The sequence below is a fragment of the Lutra lutra genome, chromosome 14, assembly GCF_902655055.1.
Source record: "Lutra lutra chromosome 14, mLutLut1.2, whole genome shotgun sequence".
Taxonomy (NCBI): Eukaryota; Metazoa; Chordata; class Mammalia; order Carnivora; family Mustelidae; genus Lutra; species Lutra lutra.
Window position 1 is genome coordinate 9,382,894 of NC_062291.1, and position 22,068 is coordinate 9,404,961.

General features: G+C 43.7%; 1 protein-coding gene across 1 annotated transcript in view; it reads left to right on the plus strand.

Moving 5' to 3' along the window:
- Positions 1-22,068, plus strand: part of ACTN2 (actinin alpha 2) — a 66,159-nt gene that overhangs the window by 21,612 nt on the left and 22,479 nt on the right. The window contains exons 2-8 of the mRNA XM_047701787.1: positions 4,175-4,289; positions 5,235-5,354; positions 6,162-6,248; positions 11,075-11,162; positions 12,668-12,746; positions 16,662-16,743; positions 21,076-21,161. Coding sequence (XP_047557743.1) covers positions 4,175-4,289; positions 5,235-5,354; positions 6,162-6,248; positions 11,075-11,162; positions 12,668-12,746; positions 16,662-16,743; positions 21,076-21,161 — 657 coding nt within the window. The remainder of the gene's footprint in view (positions 1-4,174; positions 4,290-5,234; positions 5,355-6,161; positions 6,249-11,074; positions 11,163-12,667; positions 12,747-16,661; positions 16,744-21,075; positions 21,162-22,068) is intronic.

The window sequence follows — 22,068 nt, forward strand, 5'->3', positions numbered from 1 at the left end:
TGGGTGTTGAGGAATGTTTTCTTGGCCACTAGATTAAGGAATATAACAGTGAAGGGATTGAGGATAGTTGATTGTCCTTCAGACTTCCTGCATGAAAACAGACTTCCTGCATGAAAACACAATACTATAAGCCTACAAGCCATGGGAACACAGCCTTAAAGGTTAAGGGTTAAACCTTAATCTCTGGGCCCTTCTCCTTTGTACCCTGTTGCTTACAGAGATTTTGGTGCCATGGCCAGGTTGGGTCTATATGGGCTTAGAGACCAGTCTGCTCCCGCAGGACCACCCATCTGGGCCAGTGCCTCCCGGGTTGTGATTCCTTATGTTTCAGGAAGAGATACTGATATTTGCTCCTGTTGTTTGGGGAATATACGCGTGGAGACAGTGCCTTCCGCTGCCTTTCCATCTTTTCTACATGTGTCTTGAACACCCTTTCCCTTCGTTTTCTTGTGAGCTTCTTTGGAAGGTGGTAAGAGCCACAAATATCAGCCTTTCTCTTCTGGAGATACAGATCTTCTTTAACTGACTTTGGAGTTATATCTGGATAACCCCATGGTAAGTTAAAAATATCTTAAGTTAGAAACACATTGGCTCCATGTAACCTACCGAACGCCATAGTCCAGCCCAGCCGCCCTTAACCGTGCTCAGAACACTGATGTTAGGCTACAGTTGGGCAAGAGCATCTAACACAAAGCCTTTTTCATAATAAAGTGTTGATTGTCCCATGATTGAATACTGTACCTAAAGTGAAAAACAGAAGGGCTGTGTATGGGTGCAGAATATTGGTAAGTTTCTAAGTTGTTGACCCTCGTGATCCCATGGCTGCTTGGGAGCTGCTGCCCCTGCCCAGCATCACAAGAGAGAATCGTACCACACAGCTTAGCTTGGGAAAATACCCAGATTCAGAATTCTAAGTATGTTTCCTACTGACTGGGAATGGCTTTCGCACCACTGTGAGGTCAAAAACTTGTAAGTCCAACCGTCGTAAGTCAGGAACATCTGTAGATGGGTCTGTGGTGTCCCATCTTGGTTCTCTTTGTATGGCTCTCAAAGGTTTTTTTTTCTTTTTTTTTACATGCCTGTTTTTGAGCTTCAGAAAGCATTGGGTCTTATCACTAGGTGCAGAAGAGCAGGGAATGAGCTCTTCTCCAGAAGAGAGGTAGAGGAAGCAGGAGAAGAAGTTGGAGGACCTCACATGTGACTGAGCAGCTTCTGGGACTGAGCCATGTGGACACCGTGGCCTCTCTCCTTGGTGGGCGTATCCAGTTCATAGGGCACCATTTCTCTTAGGAAGGACATCTGGCTTGGTAGTTTGGTTTGATCCTAGGAGCCTGGCTCTAAAACCATGTGGACCTACCTCCTGGCCACGCTAGTCCTCCAAGATTGAGTTCCCACATTGCTGTCAAGTAGCAAGGCTAGCCACAGAGAAGCCTTCGGGTAAATGTGTGGGGTCTTGCCCTTGCTGTTGTGGCTTTGTCTCCTGTATAATTAGCAGGCTTTTCACAGAAACCCAGGATGACTGGAAATGCCTAAGAACAGTCTCTATAGGCTATGGTAATTAAAACTGTAGATAGACTGAAAATTAAACATTCTAATAAAGCTTAAAATTCCTTTTCAGAGTGCACCGGCCTCTTTGCAAAGCCATTATACCAGCGCTGTCGGGTATAGTTGGTAGTTACCACCTTTATTGGCTCTTAGAAGGGCTCATTAAAGATAGGGACACTTCATTAAACTTACCTAAATAAATTGACCTTTTAGATTAAATTCATTCTCCGGATTTGCACAAAGGGATAATTACCTATGGTATATTACCTTCATTGTGAGTATACCTATAAAAAGGTTGTATCAAACAGACTTCACCAGTGTTTCATCACGGGGTCAGGAAGCTTGCACCTTTGGGATTATATTCGGAAGTGTTTCTGACACTTTTATTATGAAGGACTTAAGTGACACGGTGACAAGATAAGGAAATTGGCACCAGCAGTAGTTGCTCATTTTTAAATTCAAATCTAAATAAAGGCAACTCTCTAAATATTTCATATCATTCTATTTTTCTGTCAATTCCATTTTAAAAAATCACAACCTGTTTTCTTGTGCCTTTCCCAAAAGTTTAGGTCTGTGATTAGTCTCAGTATTGTCAGTTTAAAAAAAAAAAGCAAAACCCAAACACATTTAAAGTCGTTTTGGTTGCTGGAAACGGGCCTAGGATGTGTTTTACTGATAGATAACTGTCTAGAAACAACCAAAATGTCCATCCACAGGGAGCTGGTTACATACAGCACAGTATATGTACTATGGTGGAATACTATGCAGCCATCAAAAGGAATGATCTATGCGGAAATGGAAAGAGCTCTAGGTTATATTTCTTACGTGGGTAAAAAAAAAAAAAAATCCAGGTGCAGGACAATGTCTATATTCTGATATGGGTTAAAGGACAAAAAAAAAAAAAAAAGAGTGTGTATCTGTGTACTTATCAAAGATCCTTGAAGAGATACATGCAAAACTGAATGTTTGTTTCCTCTGGAGAAGGGAACTGGGTACCCGGGAATGGGAAGAGAGGGACGCTTTTCACTTTATTCCCTTTTCGTGGCACTTGAATCTTGAACCAGGGAAATGTATCGCCTATTCAAAGAGCAAATAGATAAAATTGATATTGAAATAAAAAAAAATGTTAGACTCTTCCTAACAATCTTGGCTTCAAACACCAAAGTTTGGTTCTCTAGAACAGTGCTGTCCCATTGAGCTTTCTGTATTGCTTGAATGATCCATCTGGGCACCGTCCAGCTCAGTAACCCCCAGCTACAGGTGGCTTTTGAGTACTTGAAAAGTAGCTTATGCAACTGAGGAACTAAGGTTTTTCATTTCCTTTCATTTTAGTTAGTTTATACCTAAATAGCCACCCATGGCTAGGGGCTACCATGGCAACTGGAGGTAGATCTAGAGCATATGGTTTCAAGTTTAGTGGTGTTTTAGGAGAAATAATTATTCCTTTAGGCTCTCAGGGTGAAATGAATTATTGTAAGTCCAAGAAAATGCCTACATTCTCTTTTTGCTCTGATACTTAATGCCATCGCATCTTTGTTGAAATAAGTGACTGTTGGATTTGAAAATTTTCTGTTTCTCAGGAAAATCATTTGTATGGAAAGAGTATCTTTTTGTGGTCTTGCACGGAACCCACCTATTTTTTAGGGATTCATTTTCTCCTCTGTCACACAGACCCTATTTGTGTGTCTCCGCACAGAGTAACATGCTGGGCACTTTGTTCTGGAGCCCCACAGCTGTTGCAACCCAAGGGGACATTTGCATTCTTAGCCAGCAGCTGCTGCGCAAGCCCTTCTAAAATGGTTTTGGCAGGAAATAGGGCACAAGTGGAAACCAAGTTAAGAGCAGCTTGAAAAATAAACAGAATGACTTTGGATGCCTCTTGATATACAGCCCACCTTTCCACTGAAGACTGTCTTCATGATTTGTTAACATGACGGGACTGGGATCCCTTCCATGGCCGGGTTCTATCTAACTGCTTTGAAATCCGGGGTCTAGCCCAGGACCTGGCATATGCCAGGAGGAGGTGCTTATTACTGTTATTATTATCATTATTTTTAATGATTGACTATACTGCAAATTTGTTTAAGTGATTTAGTTACTAGCTTAACACTGTTGCGTATTCAGGATAAACTAAGATGTAGATAATGAGTGGTTTGGGGGCCCTCCTCTCCTTTCCTCTCCACGACACAATACCGCCCACCCTCCACTCTGAAGTAAGCCATTATGAACATTATTTAAGCATTCTTTATTCATCCATTCTGCAAGCAAGCTTATTTTTCTTGCGTGCAGGAAATAAGCACACTCTCATTTAGTCCGTATCTCCTACGAAATAGGTTTTCAGAAGGTCAGGGCATAGGTGTGAACATGGTACCTTTTTAAGCTGAAGGCATAAATCCCTCAGGCTGGTATATCAAATAAATGATTTTTTTTTGGTCCCTAAAGGGGAAACTACTAAAATCTTACCGTAGGCCTCGAGTCATCCTTTCCATCAAAGTCTGTGTGCTTGCCCTAGAAGGCCCCGGGAGCTCCAGTCTCGAGTGTGCAAGAAGTTGAGTGTCGGCCGCATGGGGTGGAGGGGTGCCCTGATGGGTTTGGGACTGTGTCAAGCAGTGCTTGGTTCTCGTTGCAGACTTTCACTGCCTGGTGTAATTCCCACCTAAGGAAGGCCGGCACCCAGATTGAGAACATCGAGGAAGACTTCAGGAATGGCCTTAAGCTCATGCTGCTTTTGGAAGTCATCTCAGGTTGGTCTTAGACGTACAGGTGTCCTGCTGCACCCCACGCATCTGTGTGTGGGCTCTAGATAGATTATTCTATTATTCTATTCTAAATAGATGCTCTATACGCATCTATTTAGAAACGACTGCCTCAGACGTGCCCTTTGACCCTGGCTGGGCCAGAACACGGTATTATTGGCAGAGAACACCTTTCCAAAGAGCAATCTGCCTGGAGTTATTTTTCTGCTCTGAAAAAGGAGTAAATGCTGTTTAAAGTTGACCTATTAAAATAATATTTGCACCATCTACCTTGAAACAGAATAAGAAAAGGAAAAAATGACATTTATGCGACTCCCCACGGTGCTGCCCTCTCTCTGCTCTAAGCCCAGCAGGTGCCTCTCCCAGGCATGGTCTTCCATGCAGAAAGCCAGGATACATGTTGCCATAAGGCTGAAAACATGAGCTCAAATCCCAGAGGGGTTATGTTTTGCTCTGAATTTGAGTTGGCTGGTTTAGACTTTGGATGAGAGAAGGGATCACCCTTGAAGAAGTGGGACTAGAAGGGCGGTGGCAAGTGTGCCCCGATCCATATATCTTCATAATCGGGTGTCTGCCAGGAGCCCTGGCACCCAGTGCTGTTATTTGGACCAGGCTCTCCTGATTTCCTCTAATAGTCAGCAACTCCAGAGGCTCCTGGGCTACCAACCAGCTTTTCTCTAGACTCCTTTGTAAGTTGGGCTGGTAGACCAAACCGGACTCTCCCAAGCAGATCTGAAAAGTATATGGCTCTGCACTGGTCCATTGGTCTTAAAAGTTTTTTTGGTTTGTGGTTTACAAAAACCAGAGACCCATCAGAAACAGTCATATACTTATTTCCATTTAAGGAAGGATGGACTCTGAATTTTGGTGTCTCGATTCCCTGTCAAGGGGTTACTTTCTCTGTGTCCATGCTATTCTTTCTTCATCCGACAGGAGAAAGGCTGCCCAAACCTGACCGAGGAAAAATGCGGTTCCACAAAATTGCTAATGTCAACAAAGCCTTGGATTACATAGCCAGCAAAGGCGTGAAACTGGTGTCCATCGGGGCTGAAGGTAAATGAGGGGTGATAGGAATGACCCGGCTTGCCACACTGACCTCCCAGTGGAAGGTGGGTGGGCCTGTAGCTGGGCGAATTCCTCCTGGCACTTATGGTGCTTGCCATCTTATGGTGTCAGGCTGTCTGCTAAGGTCTGGGGTACAGAGATGAGAAGAAAAGGTAGCATGAATGGCAGACCAGGCTGTAGGATTATTTGTAAAGAATAGAGTCAAATATAATGCTGTCTTCTTAAGCCTGATTATTGGGGTGGGAAAGAGCTTAACCTTCCCGGTGACTCTTATGAAGAACTAATTAGTAGGAGGGAAGTGACCTCTTCTTTCTTGGGGAGATTGGGAGCCCCAGTGAGTGTGGCAGGAGCTGAGACGACTCGGCTTCTTGTGTTTTTTTTTTTTACAGCTAAGTACCATGACCTTGCCCCACCTGGGGCACCCTGGAAGGATCAGGGTGAAGATGAGCCCGTGTTCTCTGAAACTGACTACTCAGAACCTTGGCCCATCTAGTCTTTGGGCTTTGGAAACTCGGGTTGTTTTCAGTGATTATGCATTTACAAGATATATGCTTATTATTAACTCAGAATTCATTTAAACCAGAGACATTTGGTTATGAATACTGTATAACTAGACACACTGTGACACATAAAAACATGAACTGGTCTTTCCATTATATACATATATATATATTTTTTTTTTTTCCAGTAGCTCTGAAGTCAAAACTTATGGGAAACATACAAGCTGTGGGAAAAATATATGCACTGATGATGTCACCTTTATGCGAATTTGTTGTTGTTGTTTCTTTCCTAAAGAAATTGTGGATGGCAACGTGAAGATGACGCTGGGTATGATCTGGACCATCATCCTTCGCTTTGCTATTCAGGATATTTCAGTTGAAGGTAAAAGACACGGCTGAAAATCTGATTGTATTAGGAACTTGGAGTCATTCCTAGATTGAATTTATAAAGTAGAATTTAAATAAGACCTTGTAAAATTGAATAGTCATTTCCATGATTTAATGGAAGATATGGGAGTTGGGTTTTCACAGGTTTTATATTTGTATGGGAAAGACCCCAGCAATACTGTTTCATTCATGGGGGTGGAATCATTTTGGAAAAGATGAGCACATGTTCAGAACAGAAGTCGCTTTTTAAAATGAGCATTTGGGGGGCTTTTAATTGCTTATTATATTCATAGGTTCCCAACTCTAACAGTTCTATGGACTTGCAGGTGCAAAAAAGCAATCAGTTGAAATCTGAGTTCATTCATTCAGCCTCTGTCCCTGCTTTCCTTCTCCGTCTCTGTGTCTGTCTCTACAGCTTTCTGTCTTTCTGTTAACAAAATCTCCATTGTTATTGTATCTTTGGGCCTAACAACTGTTCCATCACTATAATAGAACCATAGTCCTTGGCACTGCCACAGAAGATGAAAATCTTTAGTCTTTTTCGCCCACTGTACTCCTAAATATTTTGATGAATTCAGCACTGTTGAAAAGTGTCAAATTGACATTCTTAAAATTAGAACTTTGCCTATTTAGCCCTCAAATCACAAAATGTATAGCTGCAGAACCTACTTAAAGGTGGTCTGGATTGTCCAACCATTGTCAACCTCTTGTACCTTTGTCACCCAACAGAAACCCAGGAACCTGAACGGTGAGGGTGGGGACATTGTTTGTAGTTCTGCCCAGGACAGAGTACCCTCTGATGCGGGTCTTTTTAGGTGATGTTAGTTACTATTCAACCATCAAACGTTAAAAACCAGTGATTTACTTACTGTTGTGCCAGATGGCATGAAGCCTACAGCATTTACCCTTAAGGAATTTCTGACCACTTAGATTACTCCCTTCTGGCATGGAAGCCCCATTTGTGTCATCTAAAAATCCAACTGTGGGGCGCCTGGGTGGCTTAGTGGGCTTCTGCCTTCAGCTCGGTCATGATCCCAGGGATTCAGGGATTCAGCCCCACTTTGGGCTACCTGCTCAGCTGGAAGCCTGCATCTCACTCTCCTACTCCCCCTGTTGTGTTCCTTCTCTTGCTGTCTCTCTCTCTCTCTGGCAAATAAATAAATAAAGAATCTTTAAAAAATAAATAAATAAATATCCAAGTGAGATACAATGATATTAAAATCTCAATAATTCAGGCTCAGAATTTATAAAGTCTGAATTTGAAAACTTTTATACAATGTGCTTTTTTAAAGATACATTCATTTCATTCCAGTGAAAATAACAAGATGCTTCTTCTAAGTTCTTGCTTTATTAAGAAAACAGTAATTTATGATAATTTTACCAATTTCATATACTTCCAAATTTAAATATTTAAACAGCTGAGCTCACCTTAAAGAACAAATACTATTTTTAAAAAGCTTATTCACATAGTTGCATTTGCTAGTCTAACGAATCCTTTTCCCACAAATATTACAGAGGTTATTACAGGGTTTTTTCTGATGGGTTACACATGTCAAATTAGTGATAGTTTAATTTAGAATTTACTTCTATTTCAAATGTAGCTATGTGTGGTATCCATTATTCATTTTCCCTAGAGTGATTGTTGATGTGTCGAAAATAAGATGTCAAAGTATTTTGTGAAGTTATCATAATAAAAAGATACATTAACCTGCTTTTCAAAAGACTAAGAAGTTAAACTTTCAAAGGTAGGAATATGATTAGCTAAGTCCCTAGATCTCTTCCAAGTAGATGTTTTTCAGGAGGTAGTTGGCTGACTTACATTTTTGTTTTCTTTATTGTTTTACTTTTTTGGAGTCATTTCTCAATAATCTCACTCAATTTCTGGAGGTCTCTAGAAAGATGATCTTAGTTTGTTTTCATGATGTGTAGCATGTGCAAAAAGTCATTGTTATTATGATTGAATTCTTTGAGGAGCCAGTGTCCTTTGGAAGAATGATGGATTTCTTCCAGGAAATAAAATGAGAGATGAACACACCTGCTAATGAGGGCCGTCCTGTTGTACGTGGATGGGGTTTGCTTGGTGCATCTCTCATGTTTTGTGATGGAATGATAAATGGCAGTACCTACTTATAATGTGCTTTTCACATCAACGATTCTGTGTGTGCCAAAAGGCCATGTTTCAGATTTAAGCTGTCCTTGCTGGGAGTGAGGTGTACCGCTGCCAGGGACATAATAGGCCTGGTTAGGAAAACCTGACAATGGCATTGGGGTGGGAGAGAGTCCTTTTTGATTAGGTTAGCCAATGAAATAAGGAGAAAACGTTGACGTTCATCGCATAAGAGTGTTCAGATATATTTAGACATAAATTAGGTAAAACTCCATGAAATTACGCAGATTTAAACTTTATGAGATTCTGTTGATCTGCTTTACATCTCTTTGCCTTTCTAGCCTAAATTTCACTTAAACTTTCTAAAATACAGTGCATTATTTCCTCCTGATGTACTTTTTCCTTTTTTAAAAAATATTTTATTTATTTGACAGAAAGAGATATAGCAAGAGGGGGAACACAAGCAGGAGGAGTGGGAGGAGGAGAATCAGGCTTCCCGCTGAGCAGGGAGCCATATACAGGGCTCAAGCCCAGGACCCTGGGATCATGACCTGAGCCAGAGACAGATGCTTAATGACTGAGCCACTCAGGTGCCCCATTGTACTTTTTCTTATTAGTAACTTTGGTTGGGACCCAAAGGCAGGCAGTGTGGAGTTCCATTTTTCAACATTTTTACCAGTTAATATTTGAATAAAGTCTTAGAATGTTCAGTTGTTTTTCTTAATAAGATTTTCTGGAGAAGAGACATGAATAGGAGTGGTTCAAGTGATTCCTTTAGCACGTGAAATTTTGGGAGTGTGTTTATTTCAGCTGGGTTATGGGTCACGGGAAAGTCTGAATGAGAATGGGCAATTCAGATAAATAATTACAGAACACTTTTTACAGAAAAAAAAATCAACTTGAAGTCCTTACTAAAATGGAAGGCCAGGGCCCAATGTTAGTTAAGAGTCCACATGTTTATAGGGCTTTTCTAAATTGTTAGCACTTAAATACATGCAGAATCCTAGATTTTGGGGAACAGTTTTGAGGAGATGTTTGGATGCAGGTAATTTGGGACCCTCCAAGAAGCTGATGCCAGAAGGGTATTAGACACTGTCTTAGCCATCTTGAGCTGCCATAACAGAAGACCATAGACCAGGTGGCCTGACCAAGAGAAATTTATTTTCTCATGGTTCTAGAGGGTGGAAATCCAAGATCAGGCTGTCAGCATGGTCTGTTTTGGCTAAAGACCTTCATTTTGGCTTGTAAATGGCCACTTTCTTGCTGCATCCTTCATGGCAGAGGGAGAGGAAGAGCTCTCTTCTCAGAAGGGCTCTACTCCCATCCTGGGAGCACCACCCTCATGATCTCATCTAAGCTTAATTGCCTCCCAAAGGCTCCATCTCTAAATAAGGTCAGGGCTTTAACATAGGAATTTGGGGAAGGGGGAGTCTAGGTTGCTCATTTGGTTAAGCAACTACCTGTGGGTCAGTTCATGATCCTGGAGTCCTGGGATCAAGTCCTGCATTGGACTCCCTGCTCAGCAGGGAGTCTGCTTCTCCCTCTGAGCCTCCCCGCCTCACACTCTTTCTCCTCATTTCCTCTCTCTCTCTTTCTCTCAAATAAATAAATAAGTAAAATATTTTTAAAAAAACACATAGGAATTTGGGGGTGGGGGAAACACATTCAGTCCAGAACAGACATGCCAGAGATTTTTTGGGGGTGGGGTGGGGAATGCCTATGAAGAACCAGAAATGGCCAAGAGAGAGCCATCCAGGGCACCTGGCCAACACCTGTGCTGGAGAAGGGAAGGGAGGTCTGCCGGGAGAAGGGTCTGATGGGGAGCCCTTCAGCCTTGGGTCTCAGAGGAGCCGCACCCACACAGGAATGGCTGGCTCCAGTGCCTCTCCCTCTGTCAGTCCTGGGCGGAGTGGCCTGAGGAGGAATGGCCTCTGGGGAATGCGGGGGTCGGAACTGGGACCTCAGTGGCCTGCCTTGTGCTACCAGGGGGAGCCTGCTGTTGTTTCTACTTCTTCAGAACTCAAGTGGCCAAACCTGAAACGTACTAATAAAAACCTTTCGGTATTATACAAATCAGCGGGTAAGGGAATAAATCTGAGACACGGTGGTCTCTGTGCATCCCATTGACCCAAGATGATAAGAGAATCAAATGACAGGTTAGTGAAGTCATAGTCTAGTGCATAGTAGTAATTTTTAAGCGAAACTCGAAAATTTTTATTATTTATTTTTTAAAAAGATTTTATTTATTTATTTGACAGACAGAGATCACAAGTAGGCAGAGAGGCAGGTAGAGAGGGAGGAGGAAGCAGGCTCCCCGCAGAGCAGAGAGCCTGATGCGGAGCTCGATCCCAGGACCCTGAGATCATGACCTGAGCCGGAGGCAGAGGCTTTAACCGACTGAGCCACCCAGGTGTGCCCCAGAAACTTGAAAGTTTTTAAACGAAACTTTAAAAAACAATTCTTTGCCAGTATCCCCGCTGTCTGGTTTTGTGTTTATCGTGTCATAACTTGTGGTTGCCCCGTGCTGGCCTTTTCAAGTCCCTTCGGTGTCCTCAGCAGTCTGCCCCTGGGAGCAGGGTCCCAGCAGAGATCACAAGAAGAGATGATATGTTTGGTGGTCCACCCCCTGGGAGGTCTCTTATCAAGCCTGGGAGTTGGGTGCCTTAAGTACTGAGTATTTCCATGTGGACACTGTTTCTTGGCTGTCATTACAGAAACCTCCGCCAAAGAAGGTCTGCTGCTTTGGTGTCAAAGGAAAACCGCTCCTTATAGAAATGTGAACATTCAGAACTTCCACACCAGGTAAGCAAGGAAGGCCCTGGGCTTCTTAGATTCTCCTGGAGTCCTGGGAGAGCCGTGGTTATGTCTGCTATTATCTTCCGGCTCCTGTCTGAGGCACGTTTTATGTCTGCAGTGGACCTAAGGCTGTAGCATCTCTGATACTTAAGATCCCTCTGGGGAACCCATCCAGTGGCTTTGAGGGGCTGGTAAAACAGCATAGTACTGCTCAGCCCTCGAACGGGCCTTCACTATTTGGGGGTTGTGGGCATGCATCTCACCGTGACTTTCACCTGCTGCTGTCGGGAGCGGCAGGCGTGGCTTCTCAGCAAGGACATCGAGGCGGAGTCTGCGTACTGTCCATATCCCAGCGCCTCCCTCTGTGCTGCAGAGAAAGACACTTCCTCGGCCAACTTTGTATGCTGGGGTTCGAGAGAAGGAGGAAACTTGTATTTGTAAAATGACTGGAATGTGCGTGAATGGAGTCTAAATTTAATCTCAGAGCGTGATTTTATCACTTGCCCCAGTGTTCCTCCTCATGCACGTCTTCTGAGAGTAGAAGAGCTGTATTTTCACCCTCTGTTTGGTGGGTTACTCAGGAATAGAAATAGGTCCTCAGCCACCATGGATTATCAGGGAAACGAAGGGCAAGCAGGAGCCACAAGGGAAAATGGGGGAGGTTCTCCTGGGTGGACAAATATTATAGAGTGTCTACCAAGTGTCAGGCACTGAGCCAGGCCTTGAGTGTACAAAGGTGGAAAAGAGGACTTTTCTGTCCCTACAGCACGCTGTCTTGAGGACAGGAGGAGCCCCAAAGGAGAAGGCAGGTGTGGAAGTCAGCTTGCCTCTCATTGACCTTCTCGCCTTTCCTCCTTTGCCCAAGACAGGGTCAAGCACTTCAGCTCTGTAGCCCCCTGGAGTTTCTTTCTTCCCCTGACCTTTTGGGGAGCAGAACTCCCACTCTCAGCCCTCAGTGAACCCCTGGTCGCTTCTGGCAAGCTCAAAACCCAGGGTTGTCTAGAGAACAGTTAGCGTGAGTGTCTCTGGGGAGACAGACCAGGAGTGCGGGTCCTCCTTGCTGAGTCCCTCGGGTGCTACCATGTCTTTGCCTTTTTGAAAACATGTGAAGAACCTTATGAAGACAGAGGAGTCCCTGGGAGCTCATAGGGACTTTCAAGTGTACGAAGGATCTTGAGGGGGAAGTATGTCCTGGACATTTAAGGATAGACGTCCTTGTGTGTGGTTTTTGGGCAGACCCTGCAGGAGGGTCCTCGTGGGAGATGGGGAGGAGGGATCGGGACAGGAGGGTGCTGACCAGGGAGGAGGGCAGGGTGAGAAGAGGGTGTCGCTGGTTCTCCCAGCCCAGAACCGGGACTGGGCCAGTAGATAGGGAGGAGTCTCAGGGCAAGGGTGGGCATGACAGACAGAAGGACAGGAAGGACCACTTGTAGGATTATGTCTGTCCAAGACGTAAGCTGCTGCTTTCTCTCCATTAACATGTATTCCTGTTCTTCCTGACCGTGGCGCAGCTGGAAGGATGGCCTTGGACTCTGTGCACTCATCCACAGACATCGGCCTGACCTCATTGACTACTCAAAGCTTAACAAGGTCATTCTGGGGGCCTGGCATGCCACATCCTCTCTGTCTCTCAGCATGTCACCCTGAAAGTGAGCATGTCAGCACTGAACTCAAACAAACACGCAGCTTACCGCCAGCTGAGTCTCCCAGCTCACCTGGCACATGGTGCAGACGGGAAAGGCAGCCAGGAAAATACTTTGATTAATAATTAATTACTAATATTAAATAGGGTGGGACAAGACCCAAAGCCAAGTCACCCTTTTGGCCCAAATTAAGATACATTTGTCGATTTGGCTTGATTTACTTTGAAGGTTTTTATTTATGTTTCTTAGCGATTTTACATTCCCAGGTTGTAAATATGAAAAGGGAAGATATACGGGCTTTTTCTGGGGGAGGGGAAAAGAAAAGTTCAAATACTCAAAGCCTTCTTTTTAATTTCTCTTTACCCTTTTCTGAAGGACTTAATTGCAGACATTTTTACTCAGAACTGATGAACTTACTTCTCACATGAGGGACATTTTACCATTATCTTGCGATTGAGAGAAGATATTAGTTGTAGTTTTAGAAAAGAGCATTTGAGGGTGCCTGATGGCCCAGTCTGAAGAGCACGTGACTTTTGATCTTGGGGTTGTGAGTTCAAGCCCCAGAGAGGCAGGCAGAGAGAGAGAGGGAAGCAGGCTCCCTGCTGAGCAGAGAGCCCGATGTGGGACTCAATCCCAGGACCCTGAGATCATGACCTGAGCTGAAGGCAGAGACTCAACGCACTGAGCCACCCAGGCGCCCTTAAAAACATTTTTTTTTTTAAAAGAAAAGGGGTTTTGTTATTAATTTTGGTTTTGGTCTCTTTAGAAAATTTAGCGCTACATTTGAATTCTCTCTTTAAGCTTAAGCTTTAGTGTACAAGTTTCAAATATTCTCAGAACTCTTTCTTCAGAAAAGTAGTTTAAAAATGTAATCTGTGATGAAAAAAAGAAGTCCATGCCCCTCCTAAACCTTGTGGCAGACAGTCTGTGCTCTCAGGATTTAGGACTAAAGGCATTGCCTGCCCGGAAAACATTGCCTCATGTGGTGGTTAGGGCCCCGGTCCTTCTGGTTGCTGGTGTGCACAGTGGGCTGCTCTCTTGAGTGCCCATGTCATGGTGTGGAATCCGTTCTGCATGCTGCCCTCCCCTGTGTGCTATGCATGGTCATTGCAAGAGGTCCCTTTGGCCCCGTTTTCAGTTGTTATTACTTGCTCCTTGCTTGTCTGCTGGCTGGTCTCCCATGACTGCAGGGGAGCTCGTGGAGAATTGACTTGTAGGGAAGGTGAATCCCACAGTTCCGGAACACAAGGTTGCCAGAGGTCCTCAACTTTTCAAAGCCCATATTCTCTTATTCTGGACTTACTTTAAAACGCTTCAAACACGGAGGTGGTGTATGTTTTCTCAATGAATCTCTGTCTCATTTGCAAAATGAAGGGATTGTTCTAGATCGAACTAGTTTCGTTAGCACATTAAAATGGTTGATTTTTATTACCTATAGTCAACAGACTTGTGGTAATTGGCTGTCAAAGATGAGCGAAAAATGATAGTAATGAGCAATAGCGATTAATATTTACATAGCTCTCGATTAGGCTGTTATAAATAAATATATTGTTATATATGTATGTATGTACTCATATGCATATGACACATATGTATATCACACATATTAAATATGTATATTAGTACATGTTCTAATGTGTTTGTTATATATACATATTATTCTGTGTATGTTACATATACATGCATATTCCTTCTCTCTTTGCTGTGCACAGTGAAATATAACGTACTGATGAAGTAGGTACTGTTATCATCCCACTTTTACGGATGAACAAAGTATGGAATTCAGCAATCTGCCCAAGGTCACATGGCCAGTAGCTGAGCCAAGAAAATACTTCACTGCCACATTTTATCTCTCTCAGTATAAATGAGATAGTGTTCACAAAGTGTCAGAATCAATCTATTTTTTTAATTTAATTTGATTTAATTTAATTTTATTTATTTTTTTATTTATTTATTCGACAGAGAGAGAGGTCACAAGTAGGCGAGAGGCAGAGAGAGAGAGAGGAGGAAGCAGGCTCCCTGCTGAGCAGAGAGCCCAATGTGGACTCGATCCCAGGACCCTGAGATCATGACCTGAGCCGAAGGCAGAGGCTTAACCCACTGAGCCACCCAGGCGCCCCTAATTTTATTTTTTTTTAACATATAATATATTTTTATCCCCAGGGGTACAGGTCTGTGAATCGCCAGGTTTATACGTTTCACAGCAATCACCATAGCACATACCCTCCCCAATGTCCATAACCCCACCCCCCCTCTCCCAACCCCCCTCCCCTCATCAACCCTCAGTTTGTTTTGTGAGATTAAGAGTCACTTATGGTTTCTCTCCCTCCCAATCCCATCTTGTTTCATTTACTCTTCTCCTACCCCCTTAACCCCCCCATGTTGCATCTCCTCTGAGAATCAATCTATTTTTAATGCTGAAATTTTTCTTATACATTTAAAACAAAAGGGAAAATTTTACTCAGTAATTTGGCTTTGTAAACACATGCATAAACTATGCAGGTAAGGCTCACATTACGATAGGGCTTCTTTTAGGGGTTCCTGGGTGGCTCAGAGGGTAAGCCCCTGCATTCAGCTCAGGTTATGATCTCAGGGTCCTGGGATCGAGCCCCACATTGGGTTCTCTGCTCAGCAGGGAGTCTGCTTCCCCCTCTCCATCTGCCTGCCTCTCTGCCTACTTGTGATCTCTCTCTCTCTCTCTGTTAAATAAATAAATAAAATCTTAAAAAAAAAAAGAAAAAAGAAGCTTTAACGATAGGGCTTCTTTTGTTGGAATGATTATGTGCTTTGTTAAAACATTTACTTGAAAAAAATGTTTTGCCTGAAATGTATACTTTCCGAGGCCAGGAAACTTACTTGGGTTTCTTCATTGAGCCTCGTGAGTGTGTTTTTAAGGTCTGCTCTTTTAAAATTGCTTCAGCCTATTCAAATGTATTCATGGCAAAGCATTGCACGTTCCACGGTGTTTAAATGGCTTTGATGTTAAAATTCATGAAAGCCACCCCTGGACTAACCCTAGTTTTCAGTTTGATTTTCTGTCTTAAAGATCCCCATCCCATTTCAGGTCTGTAATGTCTTAAGTGGAACAAAATAAGAAATATTAAATGAGTCTTTAAATTTTTTGGTGTTTCACTTATACACCTCTGGTTAAATTTATTTTATTAAATTTATTTTATTCTTCTGTGTGTGTGTGTGTGTGTATGTACACACACACACACATATATATGTAAATATAATATATATATTTAACCAATTTCATAGTGAAGATAGACATAATCTTAAAAACAAAAATTTCCTCACAGTTTTCATTCACAATTTTAGTCTTTGGCATCCTAGAAGCATAATTTTCACTCTTTGTAGCCATCTTATGACCTTCTTTGGGGACCCAGGAGTTTCACCAGCTAGCATATTTCCTTCTCTTTATGCCTCAGCTTTCTTATATTTAAAACAAAAACGTCGTACTAAATATTCTCCATGATCACCTTGCAGATCTGGAAAATTTCTGTTTCATGATTTCTTCTGGAATCATTTAAAGGTTGAAAATTAGCTAAGAAGTATTCTTTCCAGCCCATGAGAAAATATGTGACAGCTTTCCCCCGTCTGCAAAGCGTTGTCCTCGTAAACCTTGGGCTCACATTTTATGAGTTGGAGTGTGCATGCATTGTGTGGGGTTCATATCATTTTTGGTGTTTCTCTAAATATTTGACATGATTGGAAAAAGATAAAAAGGGAAATTACTTACACTGTAATGGTTATGTGCATGGAAAGGTCTCCTCCTAGAAATGAGGTGTGTCAAACACATTACTCGTAACTCCTATTCGAAAGATATTTTCAAACACTGGTTGTGCTGTTTTTCATGCAGGATGACCCAATAGGAAATATCAACCTGGCCATGGAAATTGCAGAGAAGCACCTGGATATTCCTAAAATGCTGGATGCTGAAGGTGAGAGGAAAATTGTGTTTTATTGACTTGCGGAAAGTCTGTGGCCTAGTCGTGCCATGGCTGTGTGTAGGGATTTATAAGACTTTGTAGGCAGATTACATCTGACGTACTTAGGAATCTGAAGACGTTTCTGTCATTGGCCACAGGAGTGTGAAGAGCATTTCATTTGTAGCATGTTCATGAATTCTTTTTAAAAATCCTGCTCAAGGGGCCCCTGGGTGGCTCAGTGGGTTAAAGCCTCTGCCTTCGGCTCAGGTCATGATCCCAGGGTCCTGGGATCGAGCCCCGAGTCGGGCTCTCTGCTCGGCGGGGATCCTGCTTCTCCCCCACTCCCCCACCTCTCTCCCTACTTGTGATCTCTGTCTGTCAAATAAATAAATCTTAAAAAAAAAAATCCTGCTCAAAACCACGCCAGCAAAACTATAGTAAAAGAATTTGGTAAAAAAGTTCAGCTTTGGCAAAGAAACGGAATGCTTGGGTTTGTGATCTGCAAAGAAAAACTATTTTTATTTTTGTAACAACACACTGTTATTTTTCTTACCACATGGAGACAAGCTTAGCAAATAAGTCTTCTTGGGAAGTGCTCAGGACTCCACAAGGGAAAACATCCTTCCTTCCAACCAGAAGGTAGAGAATCGAAACAGAGAATACGGAGCGTTCAGCTGTCCACATACCTCTCAAACTTCCACATTTCATTTTGGGTCTGAATTAAATTTAGTTTAGTTAGATTTGCAGGAATGTCTAAGCATTTTGCTGCTGGGCGTCCCTCACTCTGGGGACTGGTTTCAAATAACTTGCGTGCCCTCTGTATGTGACAGACTCGTGTGGGTCGCTCTGTGGCACACCGCCGTAGAAAGCACAGATATGTGGAGACCATCCGTTCATTTCTCTTGTTCGTGAGTCACTTACCACTCAGCAGACATAGACAGAGTGCCTGCCGCAAGACCCTTGGCTAGGTACCTTGGGAGGGAATGAGATGTACCAGGCAGGGTCCTGCCCTCAAGGAACTTAGGTTACTGCGTTTGTTGTTAATACTATGATTCCCTCACAGTCCATTTCTTCCCCTAATTGGGATTATTGGGGAAAAGCAAAGAACTTGATTATCATCCATTGTCAGTCTTCTGTTCCTCCTTATTGCTGGTGATTGTATTATAAATTATCATAAACTCGTTGGCTTGAAGCAACAGGAATTTATTCTCTTATGATTCTGGAGGCTGTAAGTCTGAAACCAAGCTGTTGGCAGGGCCATGCTTCATTCAGAGCCCGTAGAGGAGGTTCCTTCCTTGTCTCTTCCAGCTTCAGAAAGCCCCATGTGGTCCTTGGCTTTAGATGGCCTTGCTCTCCCCTCTCTGTCTCTACATCTCTTTCTTTCTTTCTTGTAAGGACATCAGTCATGTTAGATGAAGGATCCTCCCTCTCTCAGCAGGACCTCATTTTAACTTGATTCTGTCTACAAAGGCCTTGCAAATGAGGTCATGGTCACAGGTACCAGGGTGGCGGTTAGGACCCCAACATATCCTTTTGAGGGATACAGTGAAGCTCATAACAGTGACCTTCAAAGTAGGATTCTGATTTTACCCATTCATTAATTTAACCATTTTAACAAACACCTGTATTATTGGGCATTAACACTTGGATACACTCCTCCGAATAGATTGATGGTTTTCAAAAACCCTATAAAGGGAAAGAGTCAATAAAATAATGGGGGAGTTGGGGCATCTGGGTGGCTCAGTGGGTTAAGCCTCTGCCATTGGCTCAGGTCATGATCCCAGGGTCCTGGGATCGAGCCCTGCATTGGGCTCTCTGCTCAGTGGAGAGCCTGCTTCTCCCGCTCTCTCTGCCTGCCTCTCTGCCTACTTGTGATCTATCTCTGCCAAATAAATGAATAAAATCCTTAAAAAAAAAAATAATGGAGGAGCAGCATAGAATAAACAGTTCCCTTTCCTTTTTGTCTGTCTGTCCTCTCTAAACTAAGTTTAAATTTGTGTGGCATCTCCTTTGACCTTTCCATAGAGTAAATAACTACCTAGAGTTTATCCACTCGAATTAGTAGCTAGGATACTAAAGAGAGGAGAAAACAGACATTTAGTAAATTAATACCTCCCTAATACACTGCAGTTGAGGGTGAGTTCAGGGTCACCATCATTATTCCTCTGGCCTGCTGACATGCGTCTTAGTAGATTTTTTCCTTAGCCTCTGAGTCCTGCTCTGGGCATGTGTCCATCCTGTGATTCCTTCCAGGCTGATGAGATGTGCGGTACTCCTTCATTTTCTCCTCCCTTCTGCCTTTTTTGTCTAATTCCTTTTAAATGGTTCAGAAAAATGCTTACATACTATAATATTTTCTGTGTAATTTCTCACAGGAATTTTCTAGCAGTCAGGAACTTGACTGACTTGGGTGTGGGGCTTACTTACTGTGACAGGACTACCCAGCAGGTCCCCCCACGTGTGACCCTCTTTATCCTCGCTTCCCCCGCCCTTGGGTCTTAATCATTGCCTTCCTGCCTGCTGTCATTGTGTTGGGGCCTGAACCCTCAGTGGGGATTTTTGACTGGCTCCTTGGGCCGCTCTGCCGTGACCTGTTACCTGTAGTAAACACTGTAGAAACTTGTCTCCCTCTTAACCGTCTGCCGTGCTTTTAAAAGGTTCTGAATGTTGTTTCTCTGTTTTCCTCCACAAACCTTTCCTTGAGGTGAGCACCAGGCTTAAGTTCCTGGGTGTGTAGGTTCTGTGTGGACTCAGAGAAGGGATCTCTGTTGACCCCCTGTGTGTGTGCAGCGGGAGAAAGTCTCAGGGAATGTCCTGTCAAGTGCATCCTGTGGGCTTCCGGAGCTCCGATTCTGGCCGTGGATGTGACCTCCTTGCCCGTTTAGGGACCTTATCTGCTACCATCTCCTTCTGTTTAGCAGTTCTCAGAAGGACCCAGAGAGTAATGACTTTGTAGGTCTGACTTCTTTGACTAGAGCCAAAGTTTTAACCGCCTAAGTGTGGGAGGGGTGCGGGGTGGGGAGATTCATTGCTTTGACTTCTCCAAGGCAGCACTTGGCCGAAGGCTGCGAGTGCTAGAACATCTGGGCAGTTAACCTTCTTTTCTCCACACAGATTTAGTATATACTGCCAGACCTGATGAGAGAGCCATAATGACTTATGTTTCCTGTTACTATCATGCTTTTGCTGGTGCACAGAAGGTGAGGATGTAAAACATGAATCACCACTCACCCTTCACCTTCTGTGTCTTAATTTTTTTTTTTTCCAATTGTTTTTCTCTTTCCCCCTCTCCTCTGAGTAAGGAGACCTGTCTGGTTCTGAGGAGGCAGTCATTTGTCTTTTTTAGTCTAGTTTTCTTTGAATCTTACTTTCTGTCCATGCAGTAGTATGCCGTTCATGTGTGTTTTCCAGAAGATTCCATGCCGTGACACAACCCCCACATCCTTTCTGGGCATGCCCTCTGAAAACCCGATGGCTAGGTTTTGCCCTTAGGGAAGTACAAGGTCTCTTTTTAACTGTGTTTTATCCAGTGACCGAACCGAGTTTAAAGTTAAAAAGCAATTCAGCAAACAGTGTTGTCGCCAAGGTGGAAGGAGAAAGGTTGCGTGTTCACACGGTCCTGTTTTCTCTTCCTGTTGGTGGTTTCGGCAGCTACTACAGACCGTAGCGAGAGTCACAATAAGTACAAGCCGTGTCTATCCTTCTCTTTAGAGGTTTTGTTACCTTGGTGATTTCTGTAAATGTCAAGGTAAGTAGGCACAGAAGGAGTTAAAAACCACGTCCTCTCCAGTGACTCTTGTCCCCCACCAGGAGCCAAACCACAGAGTATACAGTTAGGAAGGTGGGGTGGGGAAGGGGCAGGAGAGAGGGGGCCCTGGGGCTCCGCCAGGGTTCCCAGCATCTTGCAAGGTGACATGGGTGGCCCAGAGCACCGGTGGCAGGCGGCCTGATGTGGTCAACAGATGAGCGGACGTGGGCCTCACGAGTCATTAGGACGTGATAACGAGCCCAGATACGTAGCATGCAGTCCCCGTATTCGTGCCTTGACTGCACTTTTAGAAGCTCATCACGGGGTGGGGGATCCAGAAAGCCCTCAGACCGATTATTTAAAAAAAAAACAAAACACCAAACCAGAGAACCTGCTGGCTCAAGTCATTCAAGCCCTTGTGTTCACAAACTGCGCCTGGGCCCAAGAGCCTTCCCGAGCTTTAGGACCAGGGGCCCCAGACACACCCAGAAAATGGATCGGTGGAGAGCGGTCTGTTCTTCCCTTTGTTCACCCTGGTTTCTGCTCTTCATCTGTATGTGTGTTTGTTTTCTGTGTTATTTCTTCCCTCCCTTCAGACATTGTGAACACTCCCAAACCCGATGAAAGAGCTATCATGACTTACGTTTCCTGCTTCTACCACGCGTTTGCGGGCGCGGAGCAGGTACTCAGCCCGTGCCGCCCGGGGCACCGGTTTTAGCTGTGTGTGCGTGTGTGTGCGTGTGTGTATCTGGGTGTGTGTCCGTGCGCTTCACATCTTACCTTGGAATCTTCCTGAGTGTGTTGTGATGACCTAATACGCCCAGTTCCAAACTGTGACTCCTTCGTGTTTCTTAACAACTTTAACTTTAGACAGTTCCTGAAGTGTTGTTTTGTTGCTGTTTAAATCCTTCCTTCCTTCTAAGATACTGCTTTGATTTCATTAGTTAATTGTGGGAAACACTGGTGCTTTAGGAAGAAAATGCCTGGAAAATGGTGCCACGGTCATTGAACAGTGACAGGGAGGTTGGGCAAGGACAGATGAGCATCTTCTCAGGGCCCCTTGTTCTACTTTGCCTAGAAACTGCCTTCACCGTTCAGTGATTTGTTCTAACATCTTTCAAAACTAATCTTAATTTAATGGAAACAGTGAAAGGATAATGATGTTAAAACCTCAGAAAAATTCACATTTCTTAAGACACACGTTGTGGGCAAATGGCCCTCAGCTTTCTCCTTACTCAACTGTCTCTTGCCCCTTCACATAATCTACTTAGAGAAAACAGATGGACTGGTGGGGGTAGGGGGAAAACACAGGATGTGTCATTTCTGTGATTTCTCTATGCCTGTCACCAGCAAATGACACTAACTGCAAATGGGGCTTTAGAGGCCAGGCTTTGAGACGGGCTGGGGGCCAGGAGGAGCTGTTTGCTCTTCTTAATTCATCATGCAGTCGTGGTTCAGGGCACTTTGCCACTTCTGGCCCAAGTTCCCCTTCACGAAATGATGACCGAGAATTCCATATACCTCTGTGACTTCTCATGGAGGTCACACAAATTTTAAAGCAAGTTTAGCTCTGTGGAAAGATCCCTTCT